General features: G+C 42.4%; 1 protein-coding gene across 2 annotated transcripts in view; it reads right to left on the bottom strand.

Annotated features, from left to right (window-relative positions):
• VWA3B (von Willebrand factor A domain containing 3B) overlaps nt 1–22143 on the bottom strand; it is a 224117-nt gene that overhangs the window by 10936 nt on the left and 191038 nt on the right. For both annotated transcript variants that reach the window (XM_017871854.1, XM_017871853.1), the window contains 3 exons: nt 12523–12634; nt 4562–4686; nt 2470–2607 (listed from right to left, as the gene is read on the bottom strand). In XM_017871854.1, the coding sequence (XP_017727343.1) occupies nt 2470–2607; nt 4562–4686; nt 12523–12634 (375 nt within the window). The remainder of the gene's footprint in view (nt 1–2469; nt 2608–4561; nt 4687–12522; nt 12635–22143) is intronic.

Below are 22143 nucleotides of genomic sequence, written 5' to 3'. Positions count from 1 at the left end.
GACCCTGCCCCACCACCCTCCACCCCGGCCATGCCACTCTAGCCTCCAGGGACCCACATCCTGTAGGTAAATTCCAAAGTTCTTTCCTGGGCTCTGCGGCTTCCCCTCAGGGATCCTAGGCCAACTGCCTCATCTGTCCCCACACTCTAGGGCATGCCTGGGGACATCTCTTAAAACATCCCTCCCTTTCACAGTTGATATGCCCAGAGTTGTCCCACACGCCAGGGAGAGGAAGGCTCTGCCCTTCCAGATGCTTCTCTACTGCTATCCGGACAGCTTCAGGAAACTCCATTTTCTCCAAGGGGTTTTTTTCTGGAGTGATTAGCAGACACCTCCTTCTCTGTTTGTCCTGTTGGGTTGGATACAGTGCTCCAGTGGCCGCTGGCTCTGATGGTCTTTCTCCTTCGCCCTTAACCCTAAACTTCATTTCCCATGCCCCTCTCCCTGATGGAACTACCTCATGCCACAGCCAAGGATGTACTGGATATTTTTATTCTGTATTCTAGGCAGCTGGGCACGGTAGTTGAGAGGGTAGGCCATGGAGCCAGACTGTCTGCATTCAAATGCCTGCTCAACACACCAGGTGTGTGCTTTAACTTCTTGCTTCAATTCCTTTTCTGGAAGTCAAGATAATAATAGTCTCTACCTCATGGTGTTCTGAGAATCCAAGGGTCTGCTCTGTGTAAAGCACTTGGATTGGAATGCATGGCACGTAGTAAGGTCCTAAGAAAGAGCCACTGTTACCTGGCGTTTTGCTCACCAATCTAGTTCACTTGTGGGTCTGTTTTCCAGGCATGTTAAGTCATCCATCAAAACAATGTCATTTTCCATTAGGAATGTCGTTCGTTCAAGTAATTTAAAAAACAATTGTGAGACCCTTCTCTTCATCAGGGGTTGTGCTGGGAGGGACAAAGGTGAACAGACATGGTATCTGCCTTTAAGGGTTGAGAGGTTGGTGAGGAAGCCAGTTTGGCAAGAGCAGTGTAGTGGACAGGAAGGCCTGAGGGCCCTGCAGGAAGTCAGGATCAGGCAGAGTCTTTAGGGTGATGGCAGTTTAGGGGAAAGGAGATGGGGGAGGGCAGTCCAGGAAGAGGCCGGAGCCTGGGACTCGGAAAAGCCCACCACATTCAGGAAGCAGTGAGCCTTCCATCTGGCTGGAGGTCAAGCTCATGGAGCAGGCTGGGGCCACACAGGGGTCCAGGGGGATTCTCCCCGAGCGTGACACGAAGCATGTGTGTGGGTTGGACAAATGACATCATCAGTTTTGTAAACTGATACAGAATTCTTCTAAAACTTTTAGAAAAATTACGTAGATATATATATAATTAAGGAAGGATTTCTTAAACAAACACAGACCAGGCAGAAGGAGAAGAGGGATAAATCTGACCATATTAAAATTTAATGCTTCTCTGTCAACAAAAATGCCAAAGTTAAAAGACAAGCAACAGACTGGCGAAAACTGTTGGCTGCATAGATCACCAAGAATTACTACCCGGAAGACACAGAAGACCTCCCCTAGTCAATAAAAAAGACAAACGACCCGACAGACAATACAGACCCTTAACAATTATCCATCCAATGAGCAAATCAATCTAGAGCTGATACAGTTAATGGAGTCATTCCCACTCGCTGGCCCTGGGGAGTGCGGGAGGAAGGGATCTGCATGATGCTACCAACCTCCGCAACCACATCATCACTACTGTTACCTAACACATGCCTGCCAGACACACAGATCTTTTACATCTTTCACATGTCTTTTCCTCAAGCCTCACAATCACCCTGTAGGGCACACATAGACAGATATAGATATTGATATGTAAAGTATTCATTTTATATGTGACCAAACTGAGTATCGGGGGTGAAGCCACCTGCCCAATACAGAGTGAATGTTCAAATAATTCAAACACAGGTGTTTTGTTTTGTTTTGTTTGTTGAGACGGAGTCTCGCTCTGTCACCCAGGCTGGAGTGCAGTGGCCGGATCTCAGCTCACTGCAAGCTCCGCCTCCCGGGTTCACACCATTCTCCTGCCTCAGCCTCCAGAGTAGCTGGGACTACAGGCGCCCACCACCTCGCCTGGCTAGTTTTCTGTATTCTTTTTTTAGTAGAGATAGGGTTTCACCGTGTTAGCCTGGATGGTCTCGATCTCCTGACCTCGTGATCTGCCCGTCTCGGCCTCCCAAAGTGCTGGGATTATAGGCTTGAGCCACCGCACCCGGCCTTTGTTTTGTTTTTAACTGTAAAGCCTGTGTTCTTTTCACTCTCCTCCACTTTGTCCCCATCTGCCCTTAGTCTCCCAACTTCTGCCAACTCTGGAGGTGGTTCCTAGGTAAGTAGGAGATGGGGAACCAGGTAGTGGCACCCCAATACAGGGGACACAGAGGAGACATTCCTCAAGAAGCCTGGCAGTGCCAGGGAACAGCTTGGCATTGCCCAGGAGAAAGCCTTTTTCTAAAGGAAAATCTACTTACTTTCCGGTTGTTACACTTCAAAACCGTGTAGAATTTTTCTGCAGCCACGTGCTTATTGGGAAGTGCTATGACAATGGCAGGGACGTAGAAGTCAAATCCTTTGGGTATCACAATTTTGGCAAACACATAATCTCCAACCTGCAGAGGAGAGCACAGAGCAAATATTTTGCTTATGGATTGTACAGACAATGTTAATATAAGCTTGTTTTAAAACACTACAAGGCAACTGGCAAGTACTGATGCTAAAATTCAAATACCTATTTTTTTCTCAGTTAAGAAAGAGTTCCAAGATTCTCTGGGGTCATTGGGCCACGTCTGGAATTTTGTGATCAGGTTGGGAAGCCCCGTTGTAGTAGGACTTCACCAACTGACCAGGGCCCAGGGGTCAGCCAGCAAGATGGTGAGGGTTCTGGAAACCACACCCTGAAGAGACTAGTTGAAAGAACCCAGGGTGTTTGTCATGCAAACATCCTCAACAGTGTCCTCATCTGCCAGAAGGGCTGTCACCAAGATGTAGAAAGGGAGAGGTTTGTTTAATGTTGCTCTAAAGCACGCATCCAGAATCCATGGGTAAAAGTCACAAATGGAGAATTTGCAGGAGAAAAAGTATCTTGTGGAGGGACATGCGGAGGCTGCGGGCCCTCGTGCATCGTCAGGGGACAACAGCACTGTTGCGTGCCAGGACTCTGACTCGGAAGCAGCAACAGGCCCGAGGATAAATTCTCCAATTCCCCCTCCAGCGCTTCTCCTCCAGGCTCACAATGGGCAAGACACAGCAGCAGGGTGCTCTGCAAGGATTTCCCTCTACTCCTGGGCCTTGAAGCTGGAATTAGGATCGTGGCAAAAGGATGAGCCAGACATGGCACAGCTTTCGTGAGTTTGTGACCAGATGAGAACACATTAGTCTGGCTCATCCGAGGCAGGAGAACAGGGTCTGGAGTCAAGGAACTTAAGGTCAATTCGTGCTGACTTTCTAAGGCTGAATCGAGGGAAGCACCAAGGTCTGGGGGGCAGGGAATCTGCGGCCCATTCATGATAATTTCCTCTAGTTAAATCAAACGGAAAACATCTGGGTCTGGGGCAGGGAACCTAAGACCAATCACCACGAACTTCCTAAAGCTAAACCAAAAGGAAAAACCCCATCTCCTGACGCCGGGTAGCAAAGGATCCAAGGCCAGTCTCCCTGCAACCCTCCCCTGCCACCCCAGCTCAGAGGGAAAGGGAGTGTGCCTTGGATTGCCCAGAGGCCAAGCAGGGGCCATCCCTTCATCTGCACAGGGGCCAATTCACCTCAGCCTTTCATTAGCCACAGACCAAATCCTTCATCCAGAAAAGCGGTAGTCCACAGGGACCTCAAAAGGAGTATTTAAAACCCAGAAATCTTTGTAATGGCGCCCTTGTGTCTCTTGCGGCCCATTCCCACTCTGTGGAGTGCTTTCTCACTTTAATAAATCCCTGTTTCGCTGCTTCATTTCTGTGTTCCATTCCTTTGTTACTTTATTTGTGTATATTGTTTAATTCTTTGTTCAAAACACCAAGGACCTGGACAACTCATACTCACAGCCTTTCTTCCGGTAACACATATGTGGAATGCACATTTGGGGTAACTGTGCATTACGATATCACCGTCTGACATCAGTTGATTACCTCCGCCCTTGTTATTATGTAATAGAGTGGAGTGGAGTGGAGTGGAGTGGAGTGGAGTGGAGTGGAGTGGAGTGGAATGGAATGGAATAGAATAGAATAGAATTTTTTGCAGTTAAAAGTGTCCACAGTACTGGCAGCTACAGCAATGCCCTTTCCCCAACCTCTATTGTCTTGTAAAGGGACAAGGACCTCAAGGTGCAATGCAAACAAGTCTGTGCAGCTCTGAGCTACATAACAAGGAGTTGGCAGGTCAGCATCACGAGCAAAGAAATCGCCAGGTAACGGGTCCCAGAACAGGGGCCGTGGTTCTTCCTGCCCAAACACATCCTCCCTGCAGGAGCCTGTGTAGGTTCAGCAAAGGGCCAAACAGTGGCCTTGGCGTTCTCTGTTATCCAGAACTCTGTGGATGGTGAAAAGGGGCCAGAATACAGCAGGGACTGGGTACCTGGAGCAGTGGGCAGGGCATGGCACCCCCCACAGGCATGATGAAGGAGGTGGACACGACCCTGGTGTCTCCATACCTGAAGTCCACCAATGCTTGGGTGCGGCTCACACACTTCTTCACAACCCCTGCGAGGAATCAAAGAAAACATAAAATGTAAAGACAAATAGCATCCCTTCCCGTAGGCTTGTGTCATCTTTCTGGCCACACTGAGTTATAACACTTTGCCTATTTAAATCAGTGTGCCCCTTTGATTTCTCCAGCAGATAATGTTGGGTACCATAGGATGCCTACTGGGTTGACCAGCTCAAAATGGTGATGCACATGCCTGGTCTGGGCACCCGCTGAGATGAGAACTGGCGAGAATGGACGAGATCTGTTCATCCTGCACCATCAGCCTCCATCCTGACAGGAACATGCATCCTGGAAATAAAGATCCTCTTCCCAAACACCTCCTACCACCTGATATTTTCATTTACTTTAGCCCTATTTTCTTCCATAATACTTAAAGATAGAAAATACATGTTGTTAATTAAATTGTGAAAGTAAAAAGGAAATATAAACTCCTATCCAAATTGGCTTTTCATCTGACTAGACTGAACATACTCAGCTTCCCCAAAATGTACAGCTGAAAGGAACAAAGAAAAAAGAAGTAAGGCTGGACGTGGTGGCTCACGCCTGTAATCCCAGAACCTTGGGAGGTTGAGGCAGGTGGATCACCTGAGGTCAGGAGTACGAGACCAACATGGTAAAACCCCATCTCTACTAAAAATACAAAAATTAGCTGGGCATGGTGGCACATGCCTGTAATCCCAGCTACTAGGGAGGCCAAGGCAGGAGAATCACTTGAACCTGGGAGGCAGAGGTTGCAGTGAGCTGAGATTGCATCATTGCACTCCAGCCTAGGCGACAAGAGTGAAATTATGTCTCAAAAAAAAAAAAAAAAAAAAGAAAAAGAAAAAAGAAAAAAAAGAAAAGAAAAGAAAAGAAAAAAGACGTAAGAAGTTTCTTTTTTAGTTATACTGAAGGAGTGCATGATAGATACATAAAGTTGGTATAAAAGTAGTTGTGGTTTTTGCCATTAAAAAAAATGACCAAAACCACAATTACTTTTGCATCAGCCTAATATATATACATATATATGCACATATACATATATTACTTAATTATGTAATAATTTTGTTATACCTGATTTGTTTTATGCGACCACCAGAGCAGGCGCCAGAGAAAAGGCAAGTAGGCAAGGTAAAAAGAAACTTTATTAGCTAGCCAATGTGAAGGAAGAAAGGGCGAAGTTCACGGGTCTCCGGCGGTGGAGGCCGAGGAAGTCGCCCCGGCGTTCTCGTCGTTCTCGGGCGAGGTTCCTAGGTCCGCATATGAGGAGGGGACCGAGGAAGTTCACGCCACGCACCTGCTGGGAGCGGCTTTTCTGTCTAAGGCTTGGGAGTGGGAGGACGATAGGCGGGACACGGGCGTGTCAGGGGGCGTTCCGTAGGTGCGACCAGGTAAGTCTCAGTCTCTTTGGATTGACGTCACCTCGTGCATGCTCGGTTGATCTGCATCCTCCCAGGCGCGGGCTGCATTTTCCCACGCGTGGGAAAGTTGGTGAGGAAGAACCCGGAAGTGCACCATCTTAGTCATCTTTGTCCTCTCCCCCCCACCCCGTCTAGTCAATACCTTTTAATATAATTATTAGAATAGATTATCATTCTAGGAAAAGAAAATACCTGTGTTAAGATGCATATTTTTTGTCATTTATCTGACTTGAAATTTATCTTCCCATTAAAAAGGGATTCTAAACATTAAGGGGGAGATGATGACGTTGGACACCTCCCCTGGCAGTATCAGCTGCTCACAGACCCTCACGGAGACAGAAATGAGCGTGGGCATCCTGGGTTCCCCAGCAAGTGCTGCAGCAGCTCTCTGGTCCTGGCTCACCTGCCTGCTGAGCAAAGCCCTGTGTCCTCTCATGGGGCAAAGAGACAGCTGCTGATTTTCATCTTGATTCATGTGTCTTATTTTAAATGGCCAAAGGAATGAATTTTTTTTGCAAAATACGCACACTCAAGGCAGCTTACCATTGTGTGTTTTCTGATCAGACTGAAATGTTTAATTTGGGTTTTGAAATATTTACACATTATTCACACATTTTCTACCATAAACTGACTTTACCCTTTTAATCAGAAAAATAAATACTACCTTTTAGAAATAATTTCTATTCTGGAAACAAGAGCCGCTCCTGATTGAGAATCAGGGAACTTGTCTCCCGCCACGCACTGTGTGCCCCACGTCCCTCCCATGGCCCCAGGGAAGGGTCTGGGCTGCCACCACAGCCACACTGGCCCATGTGACTCTCTTCAAATCCTTAGCCTTTGGGACTTCGCAGTATCCAGTATCAAAACTGCTAGGCAGCTTTTCAGTTGTTTGCCTAAATTGAGAAGTTGTGACAGAGACTGTGTAGCCGATGAAGCCTAAACCATTTATCATTGACTTTCTTCTTTGGACCTAAACTTTTTGGACCGTTATGATGACTTCTTTTTAGTTCCTTTAATTCAGCTTCCTTCTTTGTAAAATCTCTGTAGATGTTGAGTCTTTGTTCATCTCCAGAAATGAGCACAGTTTCTTATGGTCTGTCTTCAATCTGGCCTCACGGGCCCCCACGTGGCCGCACTCTGGCCAGCTGGAGGGGCCAGGACTGGCCTGTCCCACTACTGCTAAGCCTCTGTACCTGCTCCTTCTCTATCTCAGTAAGGGATTGCTACCATTTCTTGTGTCCTGATTCAAGATCAGCTCCAATTTTTGGCTTGCTTTACCCTGTAGTTTCTCTCTGTCCTCAGCCTTGAGAGGTGAGGCCGTGTCTCCCAGCTCTGAAATCTCTTGGACCTGTTTGAGGACCTGGGCTCTGGAGGCTGGTCAAGCTGAAGAACCTCCACTGCCTCTCCTCTTTCTCTGGGTAGAGGCTGGCGGACCCAGAGTCTCCACTCTCTCCCCTCTTTCTCTGGGTGGAGGCTGGCGGGCCCGCCTCCGACTGCCTCTCCTCTTTTTTTTTCCTGGGTGGAGGCTGGGTGAGGCATGCCTCCCTGGGGATGAGTTTGTCTCCCTGCCTCAGTCGGGGTGTCCTGTATTCAGCTGGAGAAGGGGCCTGTGCTCCTATAGAGGCTTTCAGCAAAAATGCTGCGGGTGCTCAGGGCTCGGAGAATTGATGTCACAATCTGAGTAAACAGTGGAAGTCAGTTTGTGTGGTGAAAGATGCATGAATGGTTCTGAACCTTTGCTCCAAACAGATTTTCTCAGGCTGGAGACTGGATTTTTTTTTTTTTTTGTAAACCTTTGGCTCTAAGAACCTTCTGAGATATAAAGCCTGGCTTGAATTCCACCTCTTCAAAGGGCTTTCACTCTGCTCCAGCCACAGCATCCCTCCAGTGGCCCACTCCCTGGCAGTGTCATCCTTCACGGTCCTTGTGTTCGCTCCTCCTTCCAGCCTTGGAGGTTTCCTTTCTACCCACCGCGCTGACTTTTGCTGCTTTGACTTGCTGTGAAAAGTTCTAAGCTGCCGTGAAATGGAAAGCAGCTTTCTCCTCCCTGGGAGAGGAGGCAAGGTTTATCCCTACTCCTAAGAGGAGCTCTCATGTGGGATGCAGAAAAAGTCTTTCCGCGGAATTAACAAAGGGCTGTACATCATCACATTTAATCTACACAGCAACTTACGAACGGTTTTATTGTTTTAAATCCCATTGGAGAAGACAGAGGCACTGAGGTGCAGGGAAACAAAGTGACTGCAGTCGGGTGGCCCAGCAGAGGCAAGAGGCAGAATTCAAATAAATGAAAACACAGGATTTTTTGACCTGAGCTCATTACACTTGAGAAAGCATTCCGTTCTGGCCCTTTTCCTTCATGATAACTTGTTCTTATGGCATAGTGCTGTGGATTTCCCGAAGTAAAATGCTTCTCACAGAACAACAGGAAGGATGACCCAATTTGCACAAATAATGATTTCAAATAAGGATTGAAAATGTGTCTTCCTCCTTGTCTTTCGGCATCCAGATAAGCCAGGCTATCGCTCTGTACAACATGGTCATTTTCTCAACTGGATCACCCACACTGACCCCTGGAATAACGCTGGCCACAGGGAAATCCCCACCGCAATCCCAGCGACGGTGGCAACAGCCCGCCTGGCCAGCTCTGCTTCCGCGTGGACCTGGCTTCAGGTAGTGGACACCGCAATCCAGTGACTCCAATCTTGCCTTCTGCTGAGGTGCATTAAATCTGCCTTCAGCTCATTTAAAGTGAGCTGTTTTTTACTAAAAATGTTTAGGAGGTTTTGAACAATAGTTACCAGAAGAGGAGTCACCAAGGACGTCATGCCTGTGCTCTGCAAAATTCTTTTTGGCCTTCTTTTTTTTCTTTTTTTGTGAGGGAAAATAGTGCCTCACAGTGAACAGTGATCTAAATTAACATCACCAGTGAGGGCAGGTGAGCATCACGTGCCTCTAGACGGGACGACCCAGAGGGCCATGACATACTTCGGCAGTATCCTGGCAGGGAATGATAACCTGAATCTAATCTAACCCAAATTGAAGGACATTCTATAAAATAACTGGCCTTATGCTTAAATAATGTCAGTATCATTAAAGATAATAGGAAAGGCTAAAGAATGGTTCCAGGTCAAAGAAAGCTAGAGACGTGTCCACTAAATGCAATACATGATTCTGAGCTGAGACCTGTCCTGGAGAAAATAAGTGTGATAAAGGCCATTACTGGGACAATTAACAAAATCAAAAAATATATAGATTAAATAAAAGTACTATACTAATGTTACGGTTTTTGAATTTTCTAACTTTATTGTGGTTATATTGAGATTATTCTTACTCTTAATATACACTGATGTGTTAAGGGATAAAGTAACATGATCAATGTTGCCTAATTTCTAAGAGTTCAGAAAAAATAAGATGTGTGTATGTATGTGTGAAGACAGAGAATAAAATAATATATGTGATAAAATGTGACCAAATGTTAAAAATTGGCAAATCTGGGTAAAGAGTATACTGGGGTTCTCTGTATTATTCTTGTGACTTTTCTGAATGTTTGAATTTTTAATAAAAAACAACCATGAAAGTAAAGTTATTCCCAATTAAGGAAAAGATCAGGTGACTGGAGAGAGAGAGCACAAAAACTAGGCTCATGGAGATAACCCAGGCATTGCCACTTAATCTGGCTGAGTCAAAGTTAGTTTACTACTTAGACACTAATCAAAATTACCGATTATATGACAGAATTCAAATATTTCCTTCAAGTTCATTTATTGAAGTTTAATTACACTGCAAATTAAAAATTCCTGCTTAGTCAGATCCCATGTGGCTGTTGGGAGTATAGTATGTACTTTCTGCCTCTAATTGCACATTAAAAAAATTTCTGTTGTAGCCTCAGGCATTGCACATGGTCGTGGTATTAGCCCTGTCTCCTCTACTACCCCGAGTAGGTCTTTAGAATTTTCTCATCACACAAGCATGGTGCTGGGTAGAAATTCGAGCCATTCTACATTTCTCTGGGGCCTTAGCCAGCAAAGTGACACCAAGCCCCTAACCCAACCATTTAGAATCCAGTCTGTTTTAGGATTTTAGCATTTTCTATTCTCTCTGTTTTTTGGAGACAGAGTCTCACTCTGTTGCCCAGGCTAGAGTGCAGTGGCAAGATCTCAGCTCACTGCAACCTCCATCTCCTGGGTTCAAGTGATTCTCCTGCCTCAGCCTCCCAAATAGCTGGGATTACAGGTGCCCACCACCACATCTGGTTAATTCTATATTTTCAGTAGAAACGGGGTTTCACCATGTTGGTCAGGCTGGTCTCAAACTCTCGACCTCAGGTGATCTGCCCGCCTTGGCCACCGCACCTGGCCTCACTTTAAGCATTTTCATTCGACTACCAGTTTAACCATAAAATGCTTTCCAAGGCTCAAATTCAGAAAATCAAAATTTCTCAAGCAGGAGTGGCCTTCTATAATCACCTCTTAGAAAATCTGCACCCCAGAGAAACGGAAGATTCCCAGCCCTTGTTGTAAAGAAGGGTGTCACACCTTAGCCTACGTGCTCATCCCAAGTGCTGGGATCCACATTTACTCTCATCCAGGCAACTCCCAAGCACATTTATCACATTCAAATAACCTGTCCCTGTTGTCAGTTGTACGTATGTGCCTGCTGGAAACCAAACATCCTGCTGAAGTATTTTTTTCCCACCTAAAGTATTATTCAATTAAACTTAAATAATAATTATTCTTTTAACTGTTGACAGATAGATCATGCCTATGAAAGGCCAGCTACGTATCTGCAATGTAATCTTTTTTTTTTTTTTGAGACAGAGTCTCACTTTGTCACCTAGGCTGGAGTGCAGTGGCGTGATCTCACTGCAACCTCTGCCTCCCAGGTTCAAGCAATTCTCCTGGCTCAGTCTCCCGAGTAGCTGGGATTACAGGTGCCCGGCTAATTTTTTTTTTTTTTTTTAGTAGAGATGAGGTTTCATCACATTGACCAGGCTGGTCTTGAACTCCTGACCTCAAGTGATCCTCCAGCCTCGGCCTCCCAAAGTGCTGGGATTACAGGTGTGACCCACCACACCAACCCTGCAGCGTAATAATTTTGCCTAACAGAGCTTTCTCAAGGTCTTCTCCCAGTTCCCTTTTCCCTACAGACCCTTCCCATGATTTCAATGATTACTTTTGTGGTTATATCTCCCAAATCTCTATCTCTAGACTCTAGACCCACATCACCAATTACTTCTCTGACATCTTCCTCTGGGCATCTTGCAGGCACCCGCAATTCATCATGTCGCAGACACATCTCATTGTCTTTCTGTCCACACCACCATCTCCTGTAGGTACCACTATCTATCTACTGCCCCAAGCCAGGGACCAGAGAGACACCCTAACCCCTTGGCATCCAATCTTCACACAGCAGTGGGAGACAGCTTTTGAAAACTTCAAATGTGACTGTGTTTCTCACTGCTTTAAATGTGGCTCTCATTGCCCTGAGGGTAAAGTGCAAATCCTCAATATGACCCTTTATGCATAGCCCTATGCTTACCTCTCTGAAGAGGTTTATTATTTCCACCCTTCCTTCTCATTTTAAGTTCCAGCCAGAATCAATTTTATTTCTCCAGATATAGATGTTTTTCTTTCATTTCTAAGTCTTCACACCTATTATTGTCACCATCCATGAAACTCTCTTTCTACCTCTACCCCCTGCTGAATTGCAACTGGCTGATTCCTTCAGGGACCACTCCCCCAGGAAGTCTGGGGCAAACCTCTGAGGCCCAGCTATCCCAGTCTCATGGCCCTTCCTCCAACACACATGTGCACTCCACTCTGAGGCCTGGGCACCGCTGCCGCTTCTGCTTAGAACTCTCTTCTCCAGATAATCTCATGGCTTGCCCCACCTCTTTTAAGTCCTTATTCATATGTCACCTTCCCCAGGAGCTCTTCATTAACCACCAGATATAGAATCACAACCTTCACCCCGACATTCTCAACCCCATTTGTGGCTGGATTTTTCTCTATGGCACTGTATCTGACATACCACATATTTTACCTGTTTATTGCATTGCTTGTCTGTCTCCTTTAAGATGTAATCTCCAAAAAGCAAGAATGTTCATCTGTTTGCTCATACCATTAGACCAGTACTTTCAAAATATTACATACATGCAATGCAGTAGATGGGTAATAAAAATTTGTTTACTAAAAAATGAAAAATTAAAATAAGTGCATTTTTTTTCTGGCTACTTTTTTGGGGGACCAAATATGCTCATTTCATAAGCTGGCCAGGGATATTTCACTTCTCTTCTCTGTGACAAGTGGACTAGCTCAGGCCAGCTCGTGAAATGTCAGTTTTCTAGCAAAAGCACAGGTTGAAACTTCTTGTCCCCAATATCAAATTATTTAACAAAAGCTTCACAAAATTTAAAAAAAAACCTACCTGGAAAATAAAAGCCATTTTCATCGCATCTTGCAATAACCTTCTGTCCTTTGAGGGGATCTGGTCTTTTTGATTTGGTTTTCTTTGTTGGATTTCCTTGCAATTTCTGTTGCTGAAAAGACAAAACAGGAATAATTGATGAGAAAACTGAATGCAGATGGTGAAAATGATAAATACTGGTTAGCCTAGTGATATGGTTTGGCTCCGTGTCCCCACCCAAATCTCATGTTGAATTATAAGTTCCAATGTTGGAGGTGGGGCCTGGTGGGAGGTGGTTGGATCATGGGGGTGGTTTAGCACCATTCCCCTAGTGCTGTTCTTGTGATAAAGTTATCAAAAGATCTGGTTGTTTGAAAGTGTGTGGCCCCTCCCCTTTCACTCTCTCTCTCATGCTGGCCATATGAAGATGTGCTTGCTTCCCCTTTGCCTTCTGCCATGATTGTAAGTGTCCTATGGCATCCCCAGTTGTGCCTCCTGTACAGCCTATGAACTGAGAGTCAATTAAACGTCTTTTCTTCATAAATTACCCAGTCTCAGGTAGTTCTTTTTTTTTTTTTGAGACGGAGTCTCACTCTGTCGCCCAGGCTGGAGTACAGTGGCAGGATCTCAGCTCACTGTAAGCTCCGCCTCCCGGGTTTACGCCATTCTCCTGCCTCAGCCACCCAAGTAGCTGGGACTACAGGCGCCCGCCACCTCGCCCGGCTAGTTTTTTGTATTTTTTAGTAGAGATGGGGTTTCACCGTGTTAGCCAGGATGGTCTTGAACTCCTGACCTCGTGATCCGCCCGTCTCGGCCTCCCAAAGTGCTGGGATTACAGGCGTGAGCCAACACGCCCGGTCGGTAGTTTTTTATAGCAATGTAGAAGCAGACTAATATACCTGAAATTTTCTACTGAGAACCACATTATAGAAGAATTACAGAATATTCCTTTACTATACACTCCCTTTGGAGCCCTTTCTGCTTTATGTTAATTAAATGTTACTATTTTGGCAAGGGCAATATCTGCCTTCCACAACTTTTATACTTTAGCTCAAGGTACAAGGAGAACTGGATGAGTAATTGAAGAAAAGGGAAATAAAGAAAAATTATATATACATCTAGAATTCCTGAGAGCAAAGACTACACCAGCACCATGACCAGCACTGCTGCCTTCCTTGAACAGTGAAAGGTAAAGGGGCCCTTCAATAGAAGAGTCCACTAACAACTTTGAGAGAGACAAGCACTGAAACATAGTGCTTTACAGAAATTCAATATCCCAGCCTACCTCTTCAGGACAAAGGAGAACCTTTATGATCACTGACTTGCAAAGAGGAAAGAAGTCCATGGGCTGAGATTGGCTAATAAATGAATTATCCTCATTCCTTCTATCTCCTGGTTGATGCAACAGTGGATGCTAGAAGTCAGTGGGTCAGAGCTTTCAAAGTTCTGAGAGAAAATAACTTTCAATCTAGAATTCTAAACCCAAACAAACTATCAATCAAATGGAAAAACAAAGACATTTCTAGTCATATCCCTAGGTAGAAACTTTCCCTTCCCATACATCCTACATTAGGGAGTCACTTGAAAATGTGCTTTTCCAGTAAGAATGACATGTCTGCACAAGTCACAGAGAGCAGGAGGTCTCCCAGGAAAAAAAAGGACTTAGAAATCTTGGAAATATATGCATACATATATTCAAGCATGCATATATATATCTAACATATGCAAAAATAATGATTCAAACAAGTAACATAATTTTAAATACTGAGGGAGAAAAGGTAAAGAAATCCTTTTGCTTGATGCTATTAACATTCTTCAATTGGCCAGCGTATCACATAGGACCTTAAGGAAGGCATATACTCCTGAACTGTGACTTGTCCCAGTATTGAACAATATTTATCCAATCAGAATAGTACAAATACTATTTTGTGTTCTTTTAAATGAAAAATTTTAAACATGTACTGTGAACCTTTGGAAGGAGTACAGCATTGACAACACGATGGTTTAAGTGTAGCTCTTGAAAGGTTGGAATGAAAGGGGAAAGAAAAAGCATAGATATTACCACCATGTGAACTCAGGAATTGAAGAAGTTATGCAACTTGATAGATCAAGAAGTAGAGGCTTATGTATATTAAATAAAATGTTACAAATGCAGCCAATAGAATAAAAGATAATGTAAATATCCAATATTAGGAGCGGGAGACAAAGAGGGAAGAGAGTAAAATTATAATTTTTTTCATGTAGTGGAATAAAAAGTTTAAATATAACAAATCATAAAAGAGAGAACTATATGAAACATGTACTTTGATAAAATTAATAATTAAAAAAATAAAAAATAAAAAAATAAAAATAAAGAAAAAAATAAAAAAATAGAAAAAAAATTAATAATTAATCTGGAAATCTTGCAGAGGAAAGAGAGGGAGGAGAGAATGCCTTTATTTTCTATATGAATGAATCAAAGTCCTGGACTACCCCGAAGGTACACACGTGCAGGAAACACTCACAGCAGCACAGCAAAGGCTTTGAGAACTGAACTACAATGTAAACCATTGCCCAAGTCCCAGATTACCCGTATAAACCTTGAGTGATGCACGCAGACTTAAGCTGTGAATAGCACAGCCTTCTAAAACTGAACTGACATGGAAACCACTGCCCGCAGACGGTAAGGCAGAGCTTGCGGTCTAAATCTAACCAAGTCTGATGGAAAAAAATTAAATCTCCTTCAGAGAATTTAAACAGGATCCAGAATCTTAAAACATAATATTCAAAATATTCAAAATGTCCATTATACAATAAAAAAATTCAACAAACAAAAAAGCAAGCAAATATGACCAATTCTCAAGGTAAAAGGCAATCAATAGAGTCCCAAATTGGGAAGACTCAGATATTGGAATGATCAGATAAAGACCTTAAATTAGCAATTAGAACCATAGTCTATGAGATAAAGAGATACTCTTGAAATAAATTGCAAGGTAGTTTTTTGTTTCAGCAGAGAAATAGAAACTATTAAATAAAAATGGAAATTTTTGAAGTGAAATATATAATATCTGGAAGGACTCAGTAGCAGAAATGATAGAACTGATATAACAGAGAGACAGTGTACTCTAAGACAAAACAACAGAATGTATCCAATTTGAAGAATGCAGAGGAAAAGGATCTTTAAAAATGAACAAGGTCCTTTTCCTGTCACAGATAATTTCTTCAAAGACCAGCTCAGTTATAACCTTTCTGGAATGATGTCACCCCAGGAAATTTCAGAAAAGAAAGGAAAAGATTGTTTTGTTATTTCCAAATGGTACTGCATGAATCAAAGTTGGAGTGAATGTCATGGCTATGTCTACTACATGCAGAAACTATTAGCATCATTTTGACTTGTAAAGTCCAACTCTAAAGTTCCATTTTTTTGTGCTTGATGACTGTTAATAGAAATATCCAATCCCCATTCATCTCTCCCTCCAAAATCCCCCGTAGCCTTTATTCCATCATCCAGAATAATTGTTATTTTTAATTCCCAATTTGAGGATAAATGTTCTTGCAAAATATATTAAAATGAATTACTAGAAAAATGAAACAACATAGCAGAGAAAGAGCTTGAGTTCTAAGTAAAATCTATTTAAGGATTCTGAAAAGCAAACATGTAGTGGTAAAAGCGCTGGGAAAGAAGACAAGGACTCAAAGTACCACCAAGCTAGTGGTGGGTAATTTACTATTTGTTCCCTCTAGTGTCTCCTGGCCTGGTCCAAAACCCAGAGGTAGGCACAAGGGTCCAGACAGAGAGAGCGGTAGGAGAATCCTAGAGTTCTAGCTTAATAAATGGAAAAAGGAAATCCTAACACTCAGAAAGAATACAAAAATTGTCCCTCTTCTTATTCTCCATTCTCACACCTCAGTCACCAAGCAATCCTGTGGCAGTGCAGCAATGTTTTGAGCCCAAAACTCTGAAGGAGGCTAAATCTTCCTGTCTGATTAGTGGCATTGTGATTTTGAGAAGGTGGAGTGAAATCTCATTGTTCTCTCTCTCTCTCCCTTTCGCTCTCCACCCTCTGTTTGGCTCCAGATGCAAACACAATAAATACAAGCCACTGAGCTGGGTATACATTTATAAGCCCAGATTTCTGGCTGGAGAACTGAAAAGAGAAGCCATAGGGAACTAGAAATTACTGGGAAGATCATTGATACAGAAAAGAGAAAGGGAAGCACTAACCCAACACCAAACCAGACAAATACATCACAAGAAAAGGACCCTACAGACCTATATTCCCCATGAATGTAGATGCAAAATCCATAAGAAAATATAGCAAATGAATCCAGTAACATATAAGAAGGATTATATACAATGGCCAAGTCGGATTTGTCCCTGGAATGCAACACTGGTTTAACACCCATATTAATAGAACAAAAGATAACATTTAATGTAATATACCATATTAATAGGATAAAGGATAAAACCATATGGCTATTTCAATGCATGGAGAAAAAGTATTTGACAAAAATCCAACACACTTTTATGATAAAAACTCAACAAACCAGGCATAGAAGAAAACATTCTCAATTTGAGAAAAGACATCTATGAAAGCCTACAGTAAACATGATACCCACTTTAGAAAAACTAGATGACTTACCCTTAAGATCAGAAACAAAGTAAGGCACTCTCACCACTTCTATTCGACATTGTATTTGAGGTTGTAGCCAGTACAATCAGGTATAAATAAATAAATAAATAAATAAATAAATAAATAAATGTCTCCAGATTGGAACAAGTAAAACTGTCTTTATTCATAAATAACATGATTGTATATGCGAAAACTCTAGGAAATTCACCCCAAAACTGCTAGAATTAATTAACAAGTTCAGCAAGGTGTCATGCTACAAGATAAATGTACCAATAAAATCAACTGTGTTTCTATGTATTAGCAATGAACACTCTGAAAATGAAATTAAGGAAAAAATTAATTTATAATAGCATCAAAAAAGAATATATTTAGGAACAAATTTATCAAAATAAGTGGAAGACTTATACACTCAAAACTAAAAAATATCATTGAGAGAAATCAAAGATCTAATAAGTAGAGTGACATACCATGTTCATGGATTGGAAGACTTGATATTATTAAGATAGCCATTTGTTCCCAAACTGATACATAGACATTATAATTTATATTAAAATCCCAGCAAGTTTTTTGTTTGCTTGTTTTTGGATTTTCTTTTTTTTTGTTGTTGCTGCAGAAACTGAGAAGTTGAATCTAAAATTTACATATAAATGGAGAGGACCCAGATGACCCCCCAAAAAATGTTGACAAAGAACCAATTTGGGCAACTAGCTTTTTTTTTTTTCTTTTGAAACCTACTATACCTACTATCATCAAGAAATTGTGGTACTGACATAGGATAGTGATATGGATTAGTGAAATAGTACTGAGTCCAGAAATAAATCCTTATAGTTATAGTCAATTGATTTTTGACACTTTGGAACAAAGTTTGGCAGTTTCTTAAAAAATTAAACAAACTTACCATATGACCTGAAATATTGCTACAGTATTAGATACCTCACCAGGAGAAATGAAAATTTATAACCATAAAAAGACCTGTATATGAGGATTCATATCAGCATTATTCATAATAATAAAAGGGGAGAAAGAATTCAAATGTCCATTAACTGGAGAATGAATAAACAAGATGTGGTATATCCATAAAATGGAATAGTATCCAGCTATTTATTTATAAAATGCATAGAAAAGGCAAATATTTAGAGACCAATTGATTAGTGATTATCCAGAGCTGAGAGTGTGAACAGAGAGTGATTGCAAATAGGCATGAGGGATCTTATTAGCAGGAAGATAACGTTCTAAAACTGGATTGTGGTGGTAGTTGAAAACTCTTGTCAGTTTTATTAAAAGTCATTGAGTTGAAATAGGTAACTTTCGTGGGGGTACAAATTATACTTCTACAAATCTTTTTTTTAAGGTAGAAATGTTTTTGGTTTGCTCGACATAACCACTCACAATATTTTGCATATACTGTAGTGGGCTGAATGACTGAACGAGTACAGGAGCTTCCGAATCCATCTACAAATCAAAAGATAAACCACAGAGGCCTTTTTCTCCAAATTGCTACACTGCTGAAACTGGGGATTTTCCATCCTAGATTTTTACTCATTTTTTTTTCTTTCTTAACCATAAACTTATTATAATTCTTGAGTCTCTTAAAGAAATTAGTCCTCCATCCGAATTGGAGTGCCTAGCAAAATCTCAAGTGTCTCCTCTTTTCAGACCACCAAATGCTCCTCTTCTCCATGACACAAAGTCCAATATAAAGTGCTTGCCCAGACATTTTAATGCCACCTTTTTGCAGTGATATAGCGATCTAGCTATAGCTATGTATTTGCCGTGCTATAGTTACACCATAAATAAAATATCAATGCATACTTTATGAGTTCATTTGCAGTCCTCCTCTTAAGAAAGTCTCTAATTTATGAGGCGGCTGGCTAAAAAAATTTAAATAATTTCAGGCAGTCTGAACACCATTTGCTCTTGGGTCATTATTCATGTTCAATACAGTTTGGGTCCTGGAAATAAGTGGGCTCATTTCCATGGTGCCCTGATAGGACTGGGGTCTGTTGTAGCCATCCATCATTTGGACCTGTGTGGAGATGCTTTTCAGATTCATTAAAATAAGTGGAAATGTGGTTTATAACCTCAGAGATGAAAACTTAAGAGCCAGGTCCTCAGAAGTAGAGAATAAATAAGCTGAGAGGTTAAGGTCTCTTACAAGGACTGTGGGAAGTCTTCGGACCTGCGTTGCTTATAGCCTCTGCAGCCACGGACAAAAATGTATGGTGAACAGTACTCTTCTGTTTACGATGCTCACATCTAGCCAGATTTTGCTTGGGTCCTTCCCTACTCATGGAATTTGCACATGTGCTGAGGCAATCAGTATATCAAAGAGAATTCACTGTCACTGGTGGGTGGTGAATGTCACCTGCTTATTCCCGGGCTTTCACCCAGAGAAGAAACCTAAGCACTCTTTCTAGAGTGAGGTTCAAAATGGCCTACTGTGGTCTGAAATGACCTCAGAGGAAGGAGCTGGACTAGGAGACAGGAGAAACAGGATTGGGTGCTGCCCACCGGGCGATGTGACTTTGCGCAATCTTTTAGCCTTCTTGGGTCTCAGTTTCTGCATATGCAAAGTAAGGGAACAAACTAAATAATCGCTATCACTTCCTAGTTCCCTATTTCTGTATAGGAGGGTCTAAATCTACACTCTTGGAGAAACTGCTAGGATGTATGTATAAGGCCAGGATGCAAGCCTGCTACCCTTGCTGGCAGCTCCCATAAGATAAGAGAAATGCACCAGCAACAACTGAGTACATGAATAGCACAGTTTTTCCATCTTCATAATCCAGTGGGATGCCCAAGCACAGCTTCCTACAGTAATTTCTTCAATGGAAGACTGTGTAAAGTGTTCTAATAATGGATAGAATCTAAAGTCTTGAGAATCTGGAGCCTGTCATGCTAAATCAACTGTTACTTAAAAACCTCACTTTAGCCTTTATGGAAAAGCCACCTTGCTTCAGGTCACCAGTGTTCATGTCAAAGACCAATTGGCTGGGAAGATACTTTGGTCACTGAGACCACCAGACAGTCTCTCTGTCTCCAGACGAATAAAAACCTGATTCCACAAAGATGTCCACATCGATTCCGGAAAGGCATTTCTCCCCTTTAGATTTCATTAGTATGACAAATCATTTCTTAGAACCTATGCCTAGATACATTTAAAGTTCCTGTTTAAAATTCTGAACAAGTAGAGTCACATAATTTATTTAACTACCCCTCTTTCATCTCTAGATTCCAAATATTGATTCTCTCAATTTCCTAGCCAGAAGTTAACTGAGGAGATTGCTTTCTACATTTTCAGAATGGGTTTAAAGGTATAAATCTGGGAGTTCAGTTGTCTAAAATAATCAGAGAAATCTTTTTTTCTATAGTTGTCACTCACTTCCCAATTCTTCTGATAGAGAATAGCCATTTACTCTGTGAAGAGCTTCCCCTGCATGGGTGACAGTGAATGGTAGCAATGCTATGGCATTCATTCTTAACACTGCAACTGCCACCTAATTAAATATCTTTCTAAATGGTCACAAGTATCACTCCCCTTCAAGTCATTCATACACCTGTAAGTTCACTGGAAAGGACAAGGACAGATACTAAAGAACATTGTAAAAGTAATTCATGTTGGCTGTGAACGGTGGCTCACACCTGTAATCCCAGCACTTTGGGTGACTGAGGCGGGTGAATCCCTTGAGACCAGGAGTTTGAGACCAGCCCGGCCAACGTGGCAAAACCCTGTCTCTACTAAAAACACAAAAATTAGCTGGGTGTGGTGCCATGCACCTGTAATTCCAGCTACTCAGGAGGCGAGGTACAAGAATCACTTAAACCTGGAAGGCAGAAGTTGCAGTGAGCCAACATCACACCACTGCACCCCAGCCTGGGTGATAGAGTGAGACTTTGTCCCAAAAAAAAAAAAAAAAAAAAGTAATTCATGCTTACTCTGCTTTGTTTCCAACTGTTATTACTATTGGCAAGAATTCATTTCTGGTTGATTCCATAGCATGGGGCCTGATGGAAGGAACCATCCACCATGGCCTACGTGATGATTTGATGATTCATTTGGACCATGGCACAGTCAACTGAACTGCATCACAGATAAAGCACAGTGGTCAGCTTCAATGTAATGGTTCATCCCACAGAAATAGAACACAGGCTTCCCAGGATGAAAAGACATCTCACTGGGGCAGCTAGAGCTGCCATCCCTTCAGCCAGAATACTGACAACTTTGTTCCAGAAAGATGACATCCTGCTGGTTTTGAATTTTGCTGAAGACTTCGGGGTGCCGTACAGTTCACATTAAAGAACGCCTCCCAACTCCATTTCTTTTCTGCCATACCTCACCTAAACATGCACACAAAATACATGCCAACTACTGAGGTCTAAAAAGAAACCCATGGGTGATGAAAGTCAGAGGGAATAGAGACAGAGCAGGAAAGGCTAGCTCTCAAATAAATAAGCCAACATATGTTTAGACCCAGGCACACAAGAATAGCTGCATACCAGTTTCAGTGAGGAAGTCCCACGAGCAATGATGCCAGCAGGAGGGATGCTGTGTGCTGAGTAATGTGATTTAGCCTTGTCTACAAAATTCAGATAATCCAATTTACTTCCTTGTCAGATTCAATCGCAGGTGATATGGACGAGGGCCCCAAATGGTGCCACCCTCTTTTCATTTCGTGACTTAATTTCAAGGTCATGCTCTTGGACATGGTGGTGGAGAGAGTGAAATGACTAAATGTTTGATGCTTTAAAATTTTCCACTTAACAAGCAGCATACTTCTCCACTGGGTACAGAACGCATTTCTACAAGTTAACCAGAACTAGTCTTTGGCTTAAAATCTTGTTAAAAAAACCCACTACTGAAGACTTTTCCTGCCCTAAATTATTGACCTCCAGCATATGCAATCCCTAAATTGTCGTGACAGCAGCTCCAACATGCTTCCTTGTTCACGTTTGTCCTTAACGCCACGTAAAGTCTGTCATTGCTCTAATCAAAGGAATGTGTGTAGGTTCAGAGAGGCGCTGACCTTTC

This window comes from Rhinopithecus bieti, unplaced genomic scaffold (genome assembly GCF_001698545.2).
Source record: "Rhinopithecus bieti isolate Rb0 unplaced genomic scaffold, ASM169854v2 scaffold_6935, whole genome shotgun sequence".
Lineage (NCBI taxonomy): Eukaryota > Metazoa > Chordata > Mammalia > Primates > Cercopithecidae > Rhinopithecus > Rhinopithecus bieti.
Note: the sequence above shows the minus strand (reverse complement) of the source record. Positions and strands in the feature narration are given on the sequence as shown.